The 23,562-nt window shown below is 46.9% G+C and overlaps 1 protein-coding gene across 6 annotated transcripts in view; it reads right to left on the minus strand.

Moving 5' to 3' along the window:
- Nucleotides 1-23,562, minus strand: part of RERE (arginine-glutamic acid dipeptide repeats) — a 206,495-nt gene that overhangs the window by 26,361 nt on the left and 156,572 nt on the right. For all 6 annotated transcript variants that reach the window (XM_071575580.1, XM_071575576.1, XM_071575579.1 and 3 more), the window contains one exon: nucleotides 16,973-17,053. In XM_071575580.1, coding sequence (XP_071431681.1) covers nucleotides 16,973-17,053 — 81 coding nt within the window. The remainder of the gene's footprint in view (nucleotides 1-16,972; nucleotides 17,054-23,562) is intronic.

Consider the following 23,562-nt stretch of genomic DNA (forward strand, 5'->3'; position numbering starts at 1 on the left):
GAACAGCTGTTTTCCTTTTACTGCTCCCCAAGAACAGGCCTCTAAACCAGTAGATTTTCTGGATTAACTGTGGAGGGTTGAGGGGCATTTAAGTGTTTTCCTGTTTATCAGAGCAATACAGGGAAAGGGGAATATTGAAGCAGAACATCAAGCAACAACCCCCAGCCAAAAAGAACTGCCACGTAAGCTGCTTAGCCCTCACTTATTGTTGCTTCCCTCCAGCCTCAAATTCTTTCTGTCAGGAAAAATCCTTAGCAAGCAAAACTTAACCAGAAGACAATGCTGGGAGTTGTAAAGCAGTATTAGGAAGAGCAATTCATTGTAGCTCCCTGTAATACCTACACAGTGAGCTCAGAAGTGAAAGAAATTACTAACTCTCTACAGTTCTCTTCTGCCCTGGTGTCTCTAGCAAGGATTAATCCAAGTGGAAAGTGAATTTGATCCTCACAAATAGGGGTAAGAAAAAAAAAGCACCAATAATTTGGGGCACGACCAAAGGCTCTGACTGCTGAGGACTTGCTAATTGTACTGTGGTGAGTTCAGGGATGAAATGAGCTGCTGCCATTAATCCTGTCACCCTGTCCATGGCCACTGCAGGGCTGTGGGACAGGTGACACAGCTGCCCCAGCTCCTGTGACCAAGGGAGCTCAATTAAAATGTGTCACTGTCTCAGTCTGTGCTGTGAGGGGCACTGAACAGCAGGCTCAGTTCTACCTTTCTGTCATCTCCACTGCAGGGATGTTGACCTGAGAGCGGGGCAGGCAAGAAGAGCAGCGTGAAGGAAATTAAGGCACCAGCACTTTTCCATCCACACAAAAATCAAGTGACCCCAGAAACCCAAGAGCTCTGATTCCCACCACCAGGCCAGTGAACCTTCCCACAGCTACTTCTCACAAGCTGGGCAGATTTCAGCTTGTGCCCCACTGGATGCCAAAAGCAGCTGCAGCTCTGGGACCGACAGCTCCTAACAGGACATATGTCCCATTATCCCGAGTGGCAGCTCCATGGGCAGTCACTCAGCAGAGAGACAGGGCAGCCAGAAAGGCTGAAGGGCAGCACTGCAAAAGTACAACTGGCCACAGACCTCAGGAGCTCTAATGTGAAGTCTGAGCTGTCCATGAAAGGGATCTGAGCCATGGCTGCCTGTGACAGCAGATCTTTGGGTGCTCTGGCCCTGCATTCCTGTGCCACAGGAGAGGAGTGCACGTGTCCCAGGAGAGCTGCCAGCCTGGCACTGCCCTGCTCCTCTGCCAGCCTGGCATTGCCCTGCTCCTCTGCCAGCCTGGCACTGCCGTGTTCCTCTGCCAGCCTGGCACTGCCCTGTTCCTCTGCCAGCCTGGCACTGCCCTGCTCCTCTGCCAGCCTGGCACTGCCCTGCTCCTCTGCCAGCCTGGCACTGCCGTGTTCCTCTGCCAGCCTGGCACTGCCCTGCTCCTCTGCCAGCCTGGCATTGCAGTGTTCCTCTGCCAGCCTGGCACTGCCGTGTTCCTCTGCCAGCCTGGCACTGCCCTGCTCCTCTGCCAGCCTGGCATTGCCCTGCTCCTCTGCCAGCCTGGCACTGCAGTGTTCCTCTGCCAGCCTGGCACTGCCCCGTTCCTCTACCAGCTGCCACTTCACAGCATTTTCCTCCCCACAGCCTGACAACCCGTTTAGAGCTGCCCTTCTGCCCCCTGAAACACGTCTCTCTGCATTCACTTTACTACCCAAGGAAAGCTCAATTCCCTCCTGTAAACAAAGGCAGGTTTATTTTCCTCTTCATAGGTCTGGGCTGGTGTTGTCCCCACCTGCCTTCCTGAGCCCTTCTCCAAGGTAAGGACAGACTGAGACAGCTTTGATAAAGAGGAATAAAATGTCATTGGTACCCAGTCAATGATCTTCTGGAGACTAAGATGCTTCCTTTGCTGCCTCATTAGATATGCAGAACTATATATTGATAGTTACAAATTCAATATATAAATAGTGATATATATAACACATATAAACTGGGCCTTGGAAACATGGAGTCTGACTGACTGCTCAGGTGTTCCAAAGGCAGGGAATGTGACACACCAAGTCCCTGCCCCACGTCTCACAGGCCCAGCATGGCAGTGCCCACCACCAGGCACAGCAGTGATCAGTTTAATTAGAGCTTGTGTTCAACACAGCACTGAGGTGTCAGGAACCAAAAGGGAAGCACTTAGAGTGGGCAACTTCAAAACAACAGGGAAGAAGATGTTACAGCAATACCTGTTGGACTCCTCCTTTGAAGGAAAGCAAAGCTCACTTGGAGGTATTTACACTGCTGGATCAGACACCTGATTTTTCACTCACCAGCACATCAGATCCTTCTCCACATCAATCCATCCCTCAGTCTGCACTGATAGCAGGGACTTGGTTGTAATAATCCCAAGGTCATGAGTTCAATCCCCTGTGTGGGCCATTGACTTAATAGTTGGACTCGATGATCCTTGTGGGTCCCTTCCAGCTCGGAAAAGTCTGAAATTCTGTGACTGCCCTGACCCATGGGCAGCACCTTGTGCTGGCCCTGGAGCCTCGTGAGCTTCCTCAGCTGCCCCATCAGAGCAGTGACTTGGCACACTCACAGTCACGACACATCACTCGGTTTGGTCCAACAGGCACAGAAGGGAAGCTCTTACCAAGTGCTAGAAAGAGGTTCTTTGTGGTTGGTATCCTTGCAGGCTCTCTAAAAGCAGAATCCCTGTGTTTCCCATATGAAATATTCACTAACCTGAGCACGCTCTCAGCTCTGTGTGCATCCCTCCATCAATTAGGAGCCACACAGTGCAGTGACAGCCCCCTCAGCCCTGCCAGGCGGCTGCTGCTTCACACAATTCATCACCTCCACTTACTCAACAGCCACATCACAGCATCACCACAGCCTTTCTCTTCCTCTTAACTCTTCCCCATCTGTTTGTCCAATTTCTGAGCTGCCAGCACCCTGTTCTACCCACCACACACCCCCTATGTCACAGCCTTGGGAAAAGTCCAAGCATCAAAACCCCACAGACTCAAGCTGTGATCACAAATCCATCCAATGACCCAACCAAGGCACAGACCCTGCAGTAGAGCAGGACTTGAGACATTACACAATTCTGGAAAAGAAGCCTTGTGGCACATGGAAGACAGACCACAAACACTTTTCTCTGTTAAAAATATCACTTTACTATGCTGAGCTACCCACATGTAAGCACAGGGGATGCTCTGAGTGTCTCACATAACATTCTCTAAGGAATTCCAGCTCTCCTGGTTGACCCTCTCATTAAACTAATCACAGAAACATTGCTAAGACACACCATTTACTTCTGGTCCATCCTTGCAGGTATTGTTTGTAAGGTAAATGAGTAATTTCTGTTTATTTCTATGTCTTTTGCTCAGGCCTCAGGTGTGAAATCACAGCCTGGAATTCAGCCCATTCCACAGGCACTGAGGATAACCAGGATAACCAGGATTCCCTGGGTCTATCCACTGCTCCCTGTAGCTGCTACCAAGCAAATGGGACACAAAGTGGCACCTTTGGGTGGGAATAAAACAAAAGCAGCAAATCAAGGCAGATGTTTTAATACAAATGGTGCTGGTGATAAAACTAAAAGGAAAAACCCAGAAAAGGATGCACTAAAAAACTGGAATCACTCAGTGGAATTTTTCTATAGTGATGTTTTTCACAGCAGCACTGCCAGCTCTTTAAAATGTTCCATGAATCTTTCATAGACAAACACACTCAAGAGGCTCAACAAACACCTGACAGTCAACTCGGGCATGTAAGAATTTTTACACTGCTTATTTTATACCATGTAAAAATATCCTCAACAGCTCAGAGCCTGAGGAGTGCAGGCTGTGCACAGCAGGCAGCTGTGAGTGAGGCAGGAAGGGGCTTTGCAGAGCTGAGATGGGGAATTCTTCCCTTCCAACTCACTGGCTCATATTTGGTCTGAAGCCTCAGTGACAGCAGAGCTGAGCAGCATCCCCAGGAGCAAACAGCAGCTGGGGGAGCAGAGCATCTCAAGGAGCCTAAATCCACTTCTCCTCTTCCATGTAAACCCCAAAGATGCTGAGCTGCCTCAGTGTCCTGCTCTGGCCTCTCCTCCTCAGTGGTACAGAGGAGAGAAACACTGCAAAAGCTCAAACTTCTGTCAAATGGGTAGACTGATCTAAAGCTGAAGGTGGAGAAACAGAACATTCAAAGAGTACAGGAGATGAGGGAGCAGAAGGAAAGAAACACCCTTTGCAAATTAAAAAAATTAAAAACCCCCAAAACATCAAAACCTAATAAATTCCAAATCTAACAAATCCACAACTAATACAAATGGTTTCCTTACAATCACAGCAGTTACTCTGAGCAGAGGAACATCCAACAATGAGAGCTCAACTAGGCAGAAATCCCCCCAGCAACTGTGGAAATCCAAATCATTACAAGTGGAAATAAGTGAATATCATACAACAGAATTTAAGAAGTTCTTATAGTAGTTGTATGCATTTATTTTGGTATTGCTTTGTATTTCAAGCCACACAGGCCTTATCTGGCATTCCCCTACTCAGCACAAGCTGCTGCTCCCCTCAGGAAAGCCCAGAGACACAAAGCAGCAGGACAGGTTTTCTGTTACTCCTGTTTCCCTAATCCATCACACCCAGTGGTCCCATAATTGAAACCACACTAATTGTCAAACAGACCAACAAAGCCCTTGCTGTGGTTCACTGGCCACTTTGGACTGTGGTTTGGTTACTCACCAGGCTTAGGAAAACTTGCAGCCCCACGAGCCTGGCCAGGCAGGAGGGCCCAGGGCAGGAGGAGCTGCAGCTCCTGCTCCCACCACTCCTCCTGCAAAGGGCTTTGGATCCATTCAGGAATAAATCACTGGGTGCACATCACAGATCCAGGTACCTGCAATGGATTTTTTCAGGATTTGCATGTCCCAGAGCAGACACCCCCTGGCTAACTCAGATCCCTGGGGAGCAGAGCTGCAGGAATCAGCAGCCTGGGAGTGAGCCACGTCAACACTCATTAGGATGGAGACAAGGCAAAATAAAATAACACAGAGCACCAAAGTGCTGGCAGCAGGTCAGCTGCTCTCCTGCTGCCCTGGAAAAACTGCTCAGAATGGAAATCCCCACTCTACCCTGCAGGTGAAGGTGACCTTGGGAAGTGGGAGAGAAGAGGAATAAAAGCAGATGGATGATCTCAGGGAACTGGTACCCAAGAGCTCAGGTCCCTCCAGCCCTGCCCTTGCACCTGGGGACAACCAGCCATGAAGTCTCAATGTCAGAGCAAACCAGACCCAGCCAAGCCCATGCTCTGGGTTTCCTCCTGCACTGCTCAGTCTGCAGAGAATTCAACTGCAGACATTAACCCAAATAAAGAACCTAATAATAAACCTCCTCCTGATGGTCCCTGCTGCCCAGAGAGCATTACAACTACAACTACAATGAGGTTACAGAAGCTGGAGACTGAGAGCAGAGTGTTTGGAGGTGAGTTACTCAATGGGCTCTGCTCAGCATTGAAGGAGAGCAGAGAATATCTGAAAAATATCTGAAAAAACAGCAGCCCAAAGGATTTCTTATTCCTAAGTTATGAAGCCTCCACTAGTCTGGGATTTTTCTGTTATGTTGTTCTGGGTTTTTCTCCCCCTCATTTCAATATGACCTTTATGGAGTGAGAAACAGAGCACCAGAAAAGCTGTTTATCCACAGCCTGCAGGATCCCATCCACATTTGCAGCTCTGAGATGACAACTAAAGCAGCCAAACACAATGAGAAACCCAGTTTTAAACATTTCCCCTCTCTCTTCTATGTAAACTCCCTTGAAAAGGTCAAAGCAGAACTTCAGCAATTCAAAGACATCCAAAAACTTAATGCGGGTTTGGCACAGACATAAATATAAAAGTAGTTAATCAGTGGTGATTCAGAGGGATTTGTTACACATTATTTAATTGCTGAAGCAATGAAACCTCGGCAGTGGCAATCTGTAAATGCCAGCATGGCACTCCTGACTCTGGGTTGTGTAAACAGGGGATGATCAGGACCACAAATAGGGACTGGATGAGGTGGGAAATGGAAAGGTGGTTTCCAGCACACACAGAACAATCCCATGGAATTGTCTTCAGGACACTATTAATGTTCTCCAGGGGAAAATATTCAGGGAAGTGGGGAAAAGCAGCTCCCAACATCCATTTGTCCCTGCAGTAGCCACAAACCCATTAAATAAACCTTTCTCAAAGTATATGCACAATTCCCAACGATCTCTTGGCCACCTTTGGGTTACAACTCCCTGATTGTTCAAATTTAACAACATTTTAGTTTCCTCCTTTTTATTCTCAAGCTGAAAATAATTTGAATCATTTTGGAAAGTCTTACAAGTTTGAGACACACAGATTTCTAAGAAATAAAAGGACTACTAATCTTAAGAGATAATAAATAAGGGGCAGGTAGGGAGGAGATTTTTATGCCCACAGTGAGCAGACAAATTCTTTTTAGAAGCTCTCAAGCTCACAAAAGAAAGAATGTTCTTCTATAGCCAGGCAACAACAACAAGAAAAAAAATCTATCCCATCAAATGCCACAGAATAAGAACATGAGCTGGAATTGTTAAATCAATACAAGTTTAACACAGCACTGAAGGTGGGAGGCCTTTGTCCATGTCACTTCTCTGTAACAAGGTGAAGGTCCAGTTATACAACCCACAGAGTTATTCTACATTCTGGATCTCATTTACCAGTGGGAATTAGGATAAATGCTTTTTTTATGTGCTCTTTAAGCACCCCAATGTGAAAGATTTATGGCACTTTTTAAAATCACATCTCAACATGCAAAGGGTTTTGCAGAACAAAACCAGAGTCCAAACCAAAACCCTCCTATTTCTGTAAATTGTGTTCTTGCAGTTTCTAAGCCCCTGTTCAACCCAACTGTATTCCTGGGACTCAGGGAAGGAAAGCTGGGCAGGAAGGGCTGGCTGGGTATACATAAATTCACTATTCACCCTGAAAGAAACTTCAGGGAAGGGAAAATAATGGAAAGGAACAGCCATAGGGCTGCAGGAACAGGGGCAGGGAGAGAGAAAAGGGCTGGGTTTGGAGTTTAATGGGGTTTCTTTTGGTTTTCCTTTGGGGAGATGCCATCATTTATTTCCCCAGTTCCCCTCTGACTGCAATTCAGGTAATGAAAGACTTAAAGCTTTGGCAAAGATCCTCTCCACAGCCATAAAAATGAAAAAAGAACTGTAATTAAACTTAGCAGAAACAAAGCTAATCAAACTCAACAGTAACAAAGGGCAACAGAAACACGTTCACTGTATCAGATCTTCCTTGCTGGCCTCGAGCCCAGAGTTTTCATTACATTTTTCCCTCCCTCTATTTCACAACAGCATTAACCAGCCCTGGCCCAGGATGGATCTTCACAAACTGCATTTGTAGGAGGTCAGCTCTCCATGAAGCCCAAAACTCAGCATGTGCAAAGTGTTAAGCCCTTCATGTAGCAGAGAAGGTTCTTAAAACTACTACTGTTCAACTCAAAAATCTTGGAGCTTCACAGACCATTGGAGGTTTGTGAACCACAGAGAAGGGCAGAGTTAACAAAATAAATCCAGAGTTCCTGAGGGATGTCCTGGTGCTTTACACAACAGGCACAAAGCAGGCTTGGAGTTTAACAACAGGGAGGGCTTCTCAGGTTGCAGGAGCAAAGAGCTGGTTTATAACCTGGAATGTTCCTCTCCTCTCTTTAAAGCTCAGGGTCTGGAGGCATCAGACAAAATAACTCAGTTTGTGTCAGGGGCACTTGGGAGGGAAAAGTGAGCCCAGAAAGTGTGTCTGGGGAGGGGGAGGAGAGGATCAACTCAACTGTTCCACCCAAGAACAGACTATTTCACCATGGCAATAAAAGTACTTATCAGCACCTTTTTAATGCCAGATTTCTTCCTGCTGTACCAGAGTTTGGTGGTGTAAAATAAACACCATTCCCTGCCAATGTTCCTTAAACCAGAGGACAGAGCCAGGAAGGATTTCCCAACCAGCAGCACCGTCAGCATTTGTGATTTTGTTATCAATCCTGTAACACTCTGTCTGATTTTTAAGACTCCAAGTTCCAAAATGAGAGTGATTACTCAGGAAAGCAGCTTGCTCATTTACATCTCCCCAACAGAGAGAGATTCCAGGTTCACCTTTGCAAGGAAAAGAGGAATTGGCAAATTCAATCTTGAAAGAGCTAAATTGGAAGGAAATGCCTGTCAACATTCTAGGATTTAAAAAAAAGATAAATAAGGGAGGCAAGAAGCAAAGGTTTGCTGTGGAATCTGCATTGATTTCTCAACACTCCCTGTACCTTCTTAACCAGCCTGAAAGCAGGAAGGGAAGGTGGGCTGAGGTTCTTTCCTGCAGAACAGGTGATGCTGCAGCAGCAGAACATGGTCCCTCCTGGGCCAGAGGCACAGGAAGAGCCCCTTTAACTCCAAGGAAAGGCACAAAAGGTGGGCACATCCTTGCAAAATCCTCCTGACAGTCTGAATTCCATCCCTACACATTCCTTCTGTCAGATACAAAACAGAAAGGAGAAACAGAACAAAGGCAGAGGGAGGAGGTTGCAGCGTGTGATGTTAAATGTTTCTCAGGCTTACAGAGCCAGCTCTACCCACAAACTGCCTTACCTTCCCCTATGGCACAGCCTCTATTTTTAACTCCCCATTCTCAGTCTGTTCTACAATCTGTGCAATTCCTGGGACTCTTCCTTGGCATGAAAAAAAATAAACAACAACCCCCTCCCCAGTAATCAAGCACTGCTGCTTCCAAACCAAACTGGCAAACTGGGTGCATCTGTCTCCTGGAGCTGAGGGGCTTGTTCTCTCACACACTCAGAGCAGCAGCACATCCCAGGATGTTTAGGAGTGAGGAATGGATTGGGGGCTGCTCCTGGGCCACAGGAAAGCAGCACCTCCAGCTCTCACTGTACCATCTGGGGCAGAGGGGACAATTAAGGCCAATGAGCTGCTGTGTGAGAAGAAAGTTCATTTCATGCTCAGCGTGGCAGGGAAGGCACAGCCAAAGAACAGTTCACTCTCTGCCAACAGATGACTCTTTTTTTTCACCTACTGCACAATCCTTTGCCCCAAATGGCTGCTTGACTGAGCCCCACACAACCTGAGCTCTGATTTCATGTGTGTCTGTGCTAAGGAACCCAAAACTGCTTTGCAGCTCTCCAGATCACTCTGACCCTCCTCCTGTAACGTGACTCCCAACAAGTCCAAGCTATTTATATTTATTTACTTCTTGAACTTGCAAATTCAAAGCAATCTGCTGCAATGCCTTTTGGAACTGTAATCTCTCTCTCACACACACTGTAAGTACACACAGTGAGTACCCAGAGAGGATTACCTGGAGAGTATTTCTCTATTAAGCCATTTCAAAAATCAGACCCCAAGCAGGATTATACAGATCCATTTCTTCAGGGAGTTACCCAAATTTTACACCCTTAGCCCTTTTCTAGGGCAGGATGTCCCACAAACATCACTGTTGCTTGTATCAGTTGCTTATTTCTGCCTTTCTAAAAGCCATTTTCATGTTTCAGTCACATCCTCAGTCACCAACTGGATGGAGAACAACCCACATGAAGGGTTTGATGTGTGGCAGTTGTGGGAAAGGATCTTGCCAGGCTGGGACAGTCAACCCTGAAAATATTCTGTAACAGGTACCTATTTCATGTACCTGTGATTCACAGGACCTCAGGGTTGATGTCTGAGTATTTGATACAACCTGACAACAGCCACACAGGAAGAGAAGCTGTTTTCTTCTCATAGGGAAAGCAAAATACAGAATAAATACACAGCTGTTGATGAACAAAAGCATTTTAACCAGAGTCACAAACACCCTTCAGCACTGACACAAAAAAGAACTCACAGGAAGAAAATAAACAACCAGAATTCCTTAGGATGGTGAATTATAAACAGGAGGTAAGGAAAATGCAGTGCACCAGAGCTCTGGTGAGCCACAGAACTGTGTTCTCTCAGTTGCTGAGAAGACTCAGACAATGTTGTGTCCATTACCCAAATAATCTTGGCTTGTATCTTTGACTACAGACCTTTCCCTACAAAACAGAGATTGTTCTTTTTGGCTCTCTGACAGAACTCAATGCAATTGCCTAATGCCTCTCTTTTACTTGCAACAATATTTTACTCCTACCTACCTCTAAACCTTCAGAGAAAAATAAACAATGAGTTCCAATCTTGTAATGTAAAATAATAAAAAAAGAGCCACTAGAGTGCAGAGCTGATTTATTGCCCATGCTAAACTCAATTCCAGAGTCCAGCTGGCACAGTGAATACACCTTCTGGTTTTATGTTCTTCATTTATGATGGTTTCTTAGTAAGAAACTCAAATAACAGCCCAGCTTTTGAGCTGATGACACTGTAAATTACCTTTGGAGTACAAAAGTAAAACAATACAATTGAAAATTAATCCTCTTACTCTCTTAAGAGAAAGCTTTAGAGATTTAAAACAGAAACAGAGCACATGAAGTACTTTCTTTCCTTGGTTTCACTTGGTTTAGGTGAAATTGGGACAGGCAGGTATGGAAATGGTGGTTTGGATTTTGGAAGATGGAGCCAGTCATTAATCAGTGCCCACACACTGGTGGCACCAGGCCCTGGGCAGGATCAGGCCATGCCAAGGGCTGTTCCCACAGCAGGGAATCCAGAGCCAGGCCATGGGCACCTCCAGGGTGTGTTCAGCCAGAAGAAACTCAGGGAACAGGAATGAAAGGAAGATATTTATGTGGTATAACCCCCTGGGGCTGAACTGGGGCCCAGCCTTGCACTGCAGGGCACAGCTGGCAGCTCTGCCCACCTGAACTGGGGCCCAGCCTTGCACTGCAGGGCACAGCTGGCAGCTCTGCCCACCTGAACTGGGGCCCAGCCTTGCACTGCAGGGCACAGCTGGCAGCTCTGCCCACCTGAACTGGGGCCCAGCCTTGCACTGCAGGGCACAGCTGGCAGCTCTGCCCACCTGAACTGGGGCCCAGCCTTGCACTGCAGGGCACAGCTGGCAGCTCTGCCCACCTGAACACCTGCAATCAGGTTGAGAGCCTGAGACAACACAGTGCATGGGAGTTAAAGCTTTCTGTCTCTTGCAAGACCCTTCCAAACCTTCTGCTTTATTATCCAATAAAAGGCTGACATTTGCAATAAGTTTAACAGTTAAACTTCTAAAACCAAATCACAGTGAACACATATATTGAACATCCCTTTGTAAACAGCTTTCAGCTCAGAGCCACTTAAATGCAGAATATCTCCATCTGAGCTCAGCATTTCATTACATTCTTTGGCTCTGCTCACTGTGCCCCTGGTGAGCAGCAGGAACTGCAGGGCTGGGAGCTGCCTCAGCACTGCCTTACCTTGAAGTCAAACATTAATGCAGTGTTCTTCCTCCACCAGCTACCACAGCCCACAAAAACAGCCAAAAAAAAAAAAAGAAAGAAAAAAAGCAGCGTGTTCCCTCCAGAAGAGTTTGTTATGCAAATGACTCGGTGGTTTCACTTACACAGGAAAAGCAGCCAAGCTGCTGCCCCTGCCCCTTTCTCTACCTGGACTGAAGCCTGGGAGGACATTTGCTATGGCTAAAGAAAAAAAGTCTCAGGCTATCACTGGAAAAATGTGAAGCCCAGAGTGGCTGTTTGAACAGGCACAAACCCTGTGAGAGCACCAGCCACGCTCTGGAAGCAGCAGCAGCAGCGAGAGGGATGAAATGAAAGAAGCAGTGGCTGTTTATGTTGGCAGGAGCTTCAAGCTCTAATGGAAAATTTCAGCTCTGGCTGAAGCCAGGCTAGAACAAGTTATTAAAGAAAAAGGTTCAGCTTTCAAACAGAAAAGGCTTCCAGAGCTGGTCCCTTTCTGAATGCTCCTGCAGCAAAGACAAGTCGGGAAATAATGTGCCTTGCCTGTGCACTGTATTAATATCCCATCATTAGGGGAATATGGCATCAAATAAAACAGATTTCCTCGGGGAAAGGAGAGCAGTGATAAAGCCACAGCCACAGCCACTGCTCCAAACAAGCCTCACCACTAAATGCAAATATTAAAAAGCCAGTGTAGGGCTAAGTAATCACTTTATACTAACGGACCAAGAGATATTCATCTAATTATCCCCCTCTTCTGATCAAAGGGAAACTGCTATTTGAACAATTGTGTCGAGGGAGAATCTTTACCTTTCAGCTGCTCAGGGGAGGTTTGCACAAATATTCCTGAGGCTGAGCTGCCAGGAGGAGCACACAGAGGGGACAGACACCTTGCCAGCCTGCACATATGGTGACTGCACTGACCTTTCAGCTACTACACATTTGCACTATATTTAAGAGCTACTCAGGAAGCCAATATTGTGCATTATGTAACACAAGATTAAGCATTAATGAGGCAAGAATAAAATTGTTTATCTAAACCTCAATCTAAAATTAAACAGAAGTTTATGCTGAAAGCTCACACTGCACTCATTTTGTCTCCTAACATTAACAGAGCTCAGCTTTTTTAGTCTCTGAGGTAAGTCCCAGCAGCATTTAATTTGGAGAGAAAGATTTTACTATCAGAAGAGAGAGTATTTTTCCCAAAGAAATGATGCATATTTAGTTCTTAAGTGCATAAACACAGCACGGTGCAGGTATTTCGATCTCAGGAAAACAGCTGATATTCATAACTTCTGTTTACACCGTGTTTTAAAGCTAAATAAAGGAGCATCCACCCAGAGGCAAGATCTTTGGATTGCACTCTGTCATCTCTTGCTCAGCAGCCAAACCAAAAATCACACACACCAAAGACACCTGTGTGCTCAACAGGGAAATTCAACCCAAAATTAGAAGACCAGAGGCTGTTGTGCCTCCACAAAGATCCACTGTCCTCTCTGCAGGCCCCTTGCTCAGCTCACTGAGGAGCCTCAGCCTGCCAGGACAGACACCCTGGTCACCATCACTGCACCAGGAACGTTCTGCAGGAACAGGAGCCAGCTGAGGACCTCAGCACATGCAGGTTGGTGTCCCCCCAGTTCTCACAGCATTGCAGAACAGGCCAAAAGGACCATGAAAGGCATCGTTTCAAAACCTCAATTCAAAATGCAGCAATGCCAGGACAATCCAATGGTGTAACACTGTATTTATTCCTCCTGAACTCATGCAAGGCTGCCAAAGGGACCACCCCACACATCCCCCCCTGTTTCCACGGCTCGAGGCTGGAGCTCCACTCAGACCACACCTCTGACACAACACAGGCTGCACAACCTCAGCCAGAGCAAAACAACTCTTGTTTCTTCTGGGACTGGGCACCCTGAGGCTTCCACAGGAGTTTGTGAGTGCCCAGCACCAGGGCAGGCTGAGAGGAACAGGACCCACGACTTGGCCTCCTCCTCCTCCTGCTCTGATGGACTTTATTATCTGCACAAGCCCAAGTTCATTCCGTGTTTCTGTTTATCTCCCATAGCCAACACAGAGTTAAGCCATTTCCATGAACACAATAAGTCAATTCCCAGGCTCTGAGGCATTTAAGTACCTTTATCTCAGGCCTATCACAACTGCTGGTGCTTCTAAACTCTCAAATTCAAGTAGCTCAGTGTAATCACCTAAAGAATTCAGAGCAGAATGTTAAATACTCTGAAAATCCTGAATTATCACAAAGTTTTAGCAAATTATCCCAAAATGAGGGGGAGGGGGGAATAAAACCCACATTTAAAGCCAAATCAGACACTTAAGCAAAGTGCTGCCAGCTGTGCACCTTCCATTCTCACAACAGGGCAATTTAACCTCCAAAATTTACTTCTTGGCTTACCCTGCAAAGGAATCAAAAGTGCTGTCAAGGATGAACCAAAGGAGAGCAGGACAGTGTCAGTCACCCCCAGCCACAACCAAAGAAAGGCACTCAGGAGGAAGGGGAAGGTACCTGAGATAGTTCAGTGGAAACCCATGGAAGTTTCAGAAGTTTTATTTTAGAATCTCACATGGGGGCAGTTTTTCTCCTGAGTGTGAGAAGGTTTAACATTTACTGACCCAGCCTCAGAGCTACTGCCCTTCCTGGATCCATTCCAGCATTCCCACTCCAGCATGTCCAGGTAACAGCTGAGTCCAGTTCCTGTGCCTCTCATGGGAAAAAGCCTGAAGGAAATGCTACAGCTTTTTACTCTCATGTCCAATTCCAACCCCTCTTGGTCATAGACTTGGAAATAAACTGGAAATTTGAAATAAACTGGAAGAGTGAAGTGCTAAACAAACACAGCTTTGATATGGAATAAGTATTTTCTTTCAGAAAGCTTTTTCCTTGATGATTATTCATTTAGAATAAACAACTAAAAATGTTGAAAATCTGTGTTAAACCAGTTAGAACACACAGGGGCAAGCACAGGGGTCTCTTAGAAGATACTGGATGTTAATTATGGAGGAATAAAAGCAGCCAAGGCACAGCTCAAATAGGACAGTCCTTAACACACTTGTGAAATCCAGCACAGAATGGCCTAATTCTCATCCCTGCCACGGCCACTTTACACCTTCCAACACTATGAAAGAAATACAATGTCATACTCACCTCTATATTCCCACTTTCTGCACAGCAGCCTCAGCCTAATTTAATATAAAATAGGCCTGGTCTGTACAAGAATTCTGTACTTCTGTTGTATCCCTCACCTTCCATTATTTTCATGTTCCAAGCCCAGGGTTTAAGGTGATTTTAAGGAAAATTCTCCCCCACTGAAAGGGGCAGAAACTTGAGAGCTTAGAAAAGGGACACACTGTAAAGAAATCACGATAATAAGGAGAATTTTTAACTTTTAGTGGGGTTTGCAGAGGCAAAACCCCCACAGGCTTCAGTGACTACGAAGGTAATTAGTAAATTAGATGTATCAAGATATTAGGACAAGTCACTCCAGGAATGCCCCTGACACATTTTTAAGTATCTGGAAGTTGCTTTAGTGCTTTTGTATCCACATAATTTTTTTAGACTTTCACCTGGTGTTAATGTGGAGGCCACACAGGAGAATGAGGCCTTTTCCTGGTGTTTCTGGAATTGCTACATGGTTACCTCACAATCCAATAAAAAAAAATGGCTGGCAAAGTATCTGAGATTATTGTGGAGATGAAAAAATACACACAAATTAATTCCAGAGCCTTGTCACTTACATTATTCATTATTGCACTTCAGGGAAGCAAAGCAAAAGTGGACAGTCAAATATTTACTGCAGCCTTTTTTCTGCAATGCCTTCCTAGAGCAAAGCTGCTGCACATTTGGGCTGAAAAAGATTGGGAATTAAAAGAAAGCAGAAGTGAGGCCTGTGGGCAAAAATAGGAAGCAGAGATTATAAACAACCCGTTGTGGGTCAAGGGTTATTTGTAGATTAGTTACCACAAGGGGCTAAAAAAACGAGTCCAAACCCATCAACACGATGCTTCCCACAGCTCAGACTTAATATTTAGTCTTCTCTGTACTAAAAAATTAGACCTAATGAAACAAAAATATAACACCAGTAAAATGAGAGCTGAGATGAGGTTTAACACCACTTGAAAAAGTTTTACAAAAAGCCTCAGGCCTGATATCCAAGCTCCAGTGTGGAAGTCAAGCAGCACAAACAGGGTCAGACACCTGCCCCCATCTCCCTGTTCTTTAGTTTTTCTTTTCCTTCCCCCTGAAAAATGCTTCTGTCCATCACAAAAATACATATTTAAATTTATAAAACATGATATATTTCATGGATGTAACTCAGAGTTACAAAAGTACTTTTGCCTCTCAGTAACTTTCCCCTCAGCAGAATGAATTTCTAAAGCAAACATCAAAGTGTCCTAAATCCACTCTAGGAGAGGTTCTGAAGAGAAGAGGGAAGGACTGATGTGCTGGATCTGTCCCACAGAATTCCAGCATTCCTTTTCAGCTGTCACCTTTCCAGCACTGGGCCTTCAGGTCTCAAATCCAACAAAACACTAAAGCAGAGTCCCACCAATAGTTAATCAGTAATTAAGTTTTCTTTCCAACCAGAACCAGTGACCAAACACTCCAGGAATTGTTCCATCCTCCCCTTCCCATCTCCCTTACTCAGTGCCACAATTTCCCCCCAAAGCTGTGCTATCACAGCACTCCCAAGAACATCTCAGAGCAGACTGGAAACATCCCACGGCAAGTGACAGATTTATAAACATTTTTACAATGATGTTCCTCCCCACTGCACCTTCCAAACTCCACACCTACAAAAGTCTAAACAAGCAGTTACACTTTAAATAAATATTTTCCAGATCGGTAACACACTGCTAGAGAACAGTCTTTAAAACTCCATTTCCACGGAGTCACCTCCTGTCTAAATTCAGAACACAACCGAAAGCTCCTTCCTTTCCCAAACCCTCCCAGCTGTTACACGACACCTGCAGAACCGAAAGCGAAGCTTTTAGACAGGCTTGATTAGCACTAATGAACCAGCACCAGCATTCCCGAGGCTTCCCAAACCCTCTTTGCTTTGAAGGAGTCAACCCCTCCTCCCTGTCCGTCTTCCTGGGAGGCTCCTGCCAGGATTTCCTTTGGAATGACAGTTGGATGAAGTTCAGGAGCAGAGCACGGATCGATTCCCAGCACAAGTTCTGCGGGTTAGAACACCCCAACCCAGCAGGACACAGCTCGGCCTCCTCACCCCGTCCCACCTGGGTTTGCTTTAGGCTTCCCTTAATTCCCCGGAGCCAGCAGGGCCCGGCTGGGTGACAGGAATGTATCAGCCCATCGCACTGTCAGCATTTAAAATTAGATTTGGGCTCCCATAAATACACTTCGCCCAAGCTCGGCGGCTCCGTCCAGCCATGACGACTGTTTTATGTAACATCTTTCATGCCCCGAGACCCACAAACTGCGCTGAAATTTAACCTTGTCTGCCTGGGGGTTTGTCTTCCATTTATCTGAAGAGAAATCCGGGGGAAAAGGAAGGAGTTTCGTAAGATCAAACGGCGAAGCGGCGAGAAAGGAAAAGCAAATTACATAAAGTCCGAATGTACTCACGGTCTCCTTGTTGGGAAGCAACTCCTTTCGGATTCGGAAGAAGTTCTTGCCGTACTGCCTCAAGCCCTTAATGAAACGCTTCTGTGAGAAAAGAGAATAAAAACAGGGTGTCAGCAGAAGCAAAAAATAAAAATAAAAGGATGAAAAATAACCCGCAAAGCTCCTGTTTAGCGGCACAGGAGCCGCGCAGTCCGTCTGTCGGGGGAGGCGAACGCACCTACACGGCGAGCGGGGCAGAGAGAGGGGGCTCTGCACACACCGAGGGGGGCGATCCGAGACCCCCCAGCCCCTTCCGCGGATCACCCGCAGCTCCGGGAGAGGCTCCGGGGCCTCGGGAGCAGCTCCGGCAGCACCACCGGGGGCTCGGGAGCAGCTCCGGGAGAAGCTCCGGGGCCTCGGCAGCAGCTCAGGTAGCTCGGCGGCAGCTCCAGGAGCAGCACCGGGAGCTCGGCAGCAGCTCCGGCGGCAGCTCCGGGGCCCGGCAACAGCTCCAGGAGCAGCACCGGGGCCTCGGCAGCAGCTCCGGTAGCGGCTCCGAGAGCTCGGCAGCAGCACCGGGGGCTCGGGAGCAGCTCCAGGAGCAACACCGGGAGCTCGGCAGCACCACCGGCAGCAGCTCCGGGGCCCGGCAGCAGCACCGGGGGCTCGGCAGCAGCACCGGCAGCAGCTCCCAGGGCTCGGCAGCAGCTCCGGGCCGGCCCTGCCCGCCGCGGCCCCGGGGCAGCAGCAGCAGCAGCAGCGCCGGGCCCCAGCAGGTGCCGCAGGGGTTAAATTCGCCCGCGGGGGGTTCGGAGCGGCGGCGGCGGCCGAGCCGAGCTCCGAGCCGAGCCCCAAGTCCAGAGCCGATGAGCAGGGCCGGGCGGGAGGCGGCGGCGCCCAGCGTGTCTCTATGTGTGTGTGTGTGTGTGAGTGTGTGATGGCGGCGGGGCTGGGGCTGGGGCTGGGCGGGCGGCACCCGCGGGGCGCGCCGCAAAAGGCGGCCTGGATCGCCGGCCCCCCGCCCGGCCACGGCCCCGGCACGGCCACAGCCACGGCCACAGAGCCACGGACACGGCCACAGCCACAGCCGGGCACGGAGGGAGGCAGCGAGAAGGGCCGCGGAGCCACCGCCGGGGCCGGGCTCAGACTCGGGCTCGGAGCCGGCCCGGCCATCGGAGCCGCCGCCGCGCCCCTCGTGGCCCCCCCAGCGACACCCCCGGCCCCGCTCCCTGCCCTTCTCCTCCTCCTCCTCGTCCTTCTCCTCTTTCCAGCACCTTTATGTGGGCAGGACACGGCCTGGTGTCACCCACCCTGCCCACAGCGCTGCCCCCGCCGCGACCCTCCGGCCTGGGCACAGCGGGCAGGGCCGGGACACGGGAAAATAGAACCGGGACAGGGTGAAAACAGCGCCGGGATAGGGGAAAAACAGCAGGAGGACACGGGAAAACCAGCGCCGGGACAGGGAGAAACAGCGCTCAAAAAATCCAGCACCAGAACATGGGAAAAACAGCGTTGGGATAGGGGAAAACCAGCGCTGGGATATGGGAAACCAGCACCCTTGGAAAAACCAGCAGCAGGACACGGGAAAAACAGTGCTGGGATATGGAAAAACCAGCACCAGGACATGGGAAAAACAGCACCCTTAAAAACCAGCAGCAGGACACAAAAACAGCACCAGGACTCAGGGAAAACCACCAGCACCAGGACATGGAAAAAACCAGCACCAGGATATGGAAAAAACCAGCACCCTTAAAAACCAGCAGCAGGACACTTGAAAACCAGCACTAGGAGATTTAAGATTAACCAAAATCCTTCTTCTGTGGAAGGACTAATTCATCCCTAGTAGGAGTTTTCCCTTTCTTATAAACAGCAAAGAAAAGAGGAGTTTTTGCTTTTCTATAAACACCATGCACAGGTATAAACAACACCAAATAGCAACATCTGGCTGGGCTGCACAAAGGATAAGGGATGTTGAGTATGTCCCTTAATGTTCCAGGGAAGGGAGGGAGATGAGAATAATTCCATAAAAAGAAATGAGGGGGAAAAAGCTTTTCCTTTGCTATAAACAGCATACACAGGTATAAACAACAAGCAAATACCAAATTCTAAGAAAAAAAAGAAGAAAGAAAGAAAAAAGAGGAATGTTGAATATTCCAGAGAAGGGAGGGAGATGAGAATTAGAAATTCCCTAAAAAGAAAGAAATACCAAATACTGACTGCCAAAAAGAGAAGGGATGTTGAACATGTGGGCTCTAATATTCCAGAGAAAGGAGGGAGATGAGAATTAATAGTTCCCTGAGAAGAAACAAGATGGCTTAAGGTATTTTGGAACACCCTTTTTTGCAAACATCAGCTTGAAGGAGGTGGGCAGTGATGAGAGGCTTCCATGGTGTGAGGGGCACAAGGAATGCCAGAAAGGCTAATTCCCTACTCAAACAGAGGGCTCTGCACCTCAGGAGCTCCACCAGGACCCTGGGTGGGAGTGGATGAACTCTGGGGAACCTCTCACATGGATCTATCCTTGCCTAACCCTGACCCTCCAAACCAGCAACACTGCAGAGTCCGCCAAGAATGTGCCTGGGGACACCAAGACAGAATTAACCACCAGTTGGGAAGGGCTGGAGATCACAGTCCCTTCCAGGATGGATTTATTCACATCCCACCTGGCTCCTTCCAAACCAGCCAACACAGCACTGGGGGGGCCTGGGCTCCTGGACATGGAGAATCTCCCCAAGAGCAAAGTACCAGCCCCCCAGACAGGCAGAGGACACACAAATACCTACAGAGCAAGAGATCAAGTGCCTTCAGTGTGTGACTGTGCCCTGATGCCCAAACATCCTCCTCATCTTCACCATGAGAATTTTACCAAGGAATTCTCATTATGCTGAGGGGAAGGGGGATTGTGCTCCTGGCAACACAAACCTCTGGCTGGTCCCTCACACCACTCCCAGTATCCCAAAGAGCAACAATTCCTGTCTGCAGCTCATCCCAAAAAGTGCAAACCAACCAAATCAAGGAACATTAAAAGGCAGGCAATCCAAAGGGAACTCAAGGATGCAGCTTCAGTTCCTGGCTCTGCCATTGCTGCCTCCTGGGCTGGATCACAGGGATGGTGCTTTGGCAGCATCAGTTGACAGCACACACAGGAAAGGGTGACAGGAAAAGCTGTAGGGAATAAGCAGCAGCCAGAGCTGGAACACTCCAACCAAGCACAGGGAAATAGAACAACACAATCTAAAATGAAAACACCCAATTCTCTGTTCCTCATTTTGCTATGGTGCATCTGAATTCTCAGTGGACCATTTAATTTATTTTTTAAGATTCTTAACCAAACTATTTTATATTTGTTATGTGTTGGGATTCAACTCTATTAAAAAGCCTCTGACAAACTGTTTTCTTTTGAACCCCTGGGATATCAAAAATCCCTACTGGGAGTGCAAGCCCAGCACAGACCCCAACTGAATAACAGAATTAGAGGGGCCTTCAAGTGCTGTTCCACATTTCCAAGCAGGAACAGTCAATCCCTTCTGATATTCTGAAGGCTTGGCCAGTTATGCTGTCACCTTTACTGGTGTTTGCAGCATTATGCCTGGGCCACTGGGGCCATCTGAGATATCCATGGTTGTGTTGCCCTTGGAAGGCAAGAAAGACAAACTTCTTAATATATAAATAACAGCTAAGCACACAAAAATCAGTTTGAGAAACCCAGGAATTCTAAAACTTAACAAAAAACAATAAAGGTTTGCTTAAAACAATTTCAGATTTTCCTTTCTAGTTTATATCAGATTCTTCAGCTTTTCTTTCCTATTTTAGTCTTCCATTAATTCTGGATCATGCTCTGCTCTCCCCTGGCCTGCAACAAAAACAGCTCCTCATTTTCTCCAAGTCAAGCCCAACAGAGACCTCGAAATGGTTTTAAATAGGAAAGAGCTAAATAGTTGCATATTAAATCAGGAGTGTCCTGTTGCTCTGTAGCACGTCCCAAACCACTGTAACTGAGATCTGCTGGGTAACACTGGGAGATCTGCTGGGTAACACTGGGGAGATCTGCTGGGTCACACTGGGGAGATCTGCTGGGTAACACTGGGGAGATCTGCTGGGTAACACTGTGAGATCTGCTGGGTAACACTGGGGAGATCTGCTGGGTAACACTGTGAGATCTGCTGGGTAACACTGGGGAGATCTGCTGGGTAACACTGGGAGATCTGCTGGGTAACACTGGTGAGATCTGCTGGGTAACACTGGGGAGATCTGCTGGGTAACACTGGGGAGATCTGCTGGGTAACACTGGGGAGATCTGCTGGGTAACACTGGGGAGATCTGCTGGGTAACACTGAGAGATCTGCTGGGTAACACTGGGAGATCTGCTGGGTAACACTGGGGAGATCTGCTGGGTAACACTGAGAGATCTGCTGGGTAACACTGTGAGATCTGCTGGGTAACACTGGGAGATCTGCTGGGTAACACTGGGAGATCTGCTGGGTAACACTGGGGAGATCTGCTGGGTAACACTGGGAGATCTGCTGGGTAACACTGGGAGATCTGCTGGGTCACACTGTGAGATCTGCTCTGCTCTGCACAGATGACACACAGTCCCTGTCTGTGCTAAAGGTGCAGGAGCTGTTGGGCTGCTCACAGGAGGCATCTGGGAGTGACAGCTGCTGAATTAAAATAGCCTCACAACACAGGGCTGGTGGAACAACCAGGCTCAAACCTCTGGCTAAGTTTGGATAACAAGTGGAAGTGGCTCTGGAGCACACAATGGTTTCATTTTTCCAAGTACAACATCTGGATTTTTTAGGACAAACGTTTCAATTTTACCACTTGTGTTTAACTTTGTAACATTAGTTATGACAGGATTCTGTCAGCATTATTGTTTGCACTGTTCACTGATGACAAATAAAAAAATCTCTGCATAATGATTGCTGTGAAGCAGCTTCAGGACATCCCATGGCTTGCAGACACAGTTCCATTTTACCAAGTGGTTACCATGGCTCTTGCCCAGCCACAACACAAGGCCTGCCAGTACCATCTCTAATTTGCTGCCCTGCATTAGATGCTGCTCCTCCTGCTCCAGCTGTAAACAGTGAGCTATAAATAACCCAGAGGAACAAGGAACAAGCATGTTAATGCTTGCTGTGTGTTCCTTGCAGCTCCCATATTTTATCCTGGGAACAAATATCATGACAAGATACACAAAGCCATTATGTTGTGCCTAACAGAGCTCAGCTGGCATGTTTATCATGGATGGCAGTGCCAGTGCAGAGCTGTAGTTAAGGCTGTGCATCAGGGTTTCCATTATCCAGAGATTACAGCCTGGCAGGAGGAATCTGCTGCTCCCTGAAATCCTGCACCCCTGGTTCCCATTGGAAAATAAATCAGTGGCCCAGTTTGCTTTCTTGCTGCAAAAATCTAAAATGAAGCTGTTAAGAAAAGCACTCAAGAATAACAACATCTACTGCAAAACCAACCTGTTCAAATCAATTCTGGAATTTCAAACTGAAACCTCAAGGGCTTCAGGAAGGCAGCAAAACTCTGATAAACCTGCAAATTCATCACTGCTACTAATATGTCTCTTCTGAGGTGATGCTTCAATCAAGTTTAGATCAAATGTATTTTCTCAAAGAAATTCCACGTGGTATTTCCTTCCCTTCCTATGATTTCCACATGGTTAATGAGTGAGGAACATTGTGCAATGCAATATATTTGCAAACACACAGAGCCTTTTCTGTTCTTTCTCAATCCAGGAAACAAGGACTTTATTTCTCAATCTTTCTAAAAAAAAAAAAAAATCCCCTTTTTAGCCTATGTGCAAGAACAGCAAGTTCCTCTCTTAACCTTTTCCTTAATTATAAGCAAATAAAATGGAAGAGTTTGCTACAAAGAAAGCAAAAGGTTCAGTGCATCTTTGGAAAGGCCCAAGGTTTTCCAGGCAGATACCAGTGGAAGTTGTCACCACCCTCCACATTTAATATGCCTTTTTAAGTTTTATTGTAAATATGGTAGCAAAATTTACAGGGTTTTAATAGTTAACAGCAAATAAACACTAAGAGCATGAAAGCATCTTTGTTTCTTAAGTTTCACAAAGATGAAAAATTATGGCAGTTGTTCCAAGAGGAAAATGAGATTTGGTTATAGCTGCAAAACTTCTGCTCCATGGGCAGCACATTTAGGGATTTGCTCCAGCCAATTTTTTCAGTGTGCAGATGCTGTATGGGCAGAGCAGCTGAATTTCAGTGCAGAGCACATTTTATTAAAAGCCTGGCTGAGTTAACATTATATTTCACTCATGTGTGTACAGAGCAAATAAAGGCATTTGCTGATAAGGTCAGTGATAGGCACTGTCCTCTAGAAACACAAGTATCCTGATAGTTTCATTAAGAAGACTCAACCTCAAGATGTCAGCTCTTAGAAAAACTTGTGTTATTCACAACCTTTTTGCACCAAAATATACCTGCCTGGAGTAGAAAATGATGCCAATATTCACTGTATTTTAATCTGAATGAAACAATTCTGTCAAGACAAAATTATCCTTTTAACCTTTAACATTTTGAAACTAAAATTATGTTTTCACCAAGTTCTCTTACTCAAAGACAGAACAAAAATATTTT

The sequence above is a fragment of the Pithys albifrons genome, chromosome 22 (assembly GCF_047495875.1).
Source record: "Pithys albifrons albifrons isolate INPA30051 chromosome 22, PitAlb_v1, whole genome shotgun sequence".
NCBI lineage: Eukaryota > Metazoa > Chordata > Aves > Passeriformes > Thamnophilidae > Pithys > Pithys albifrons.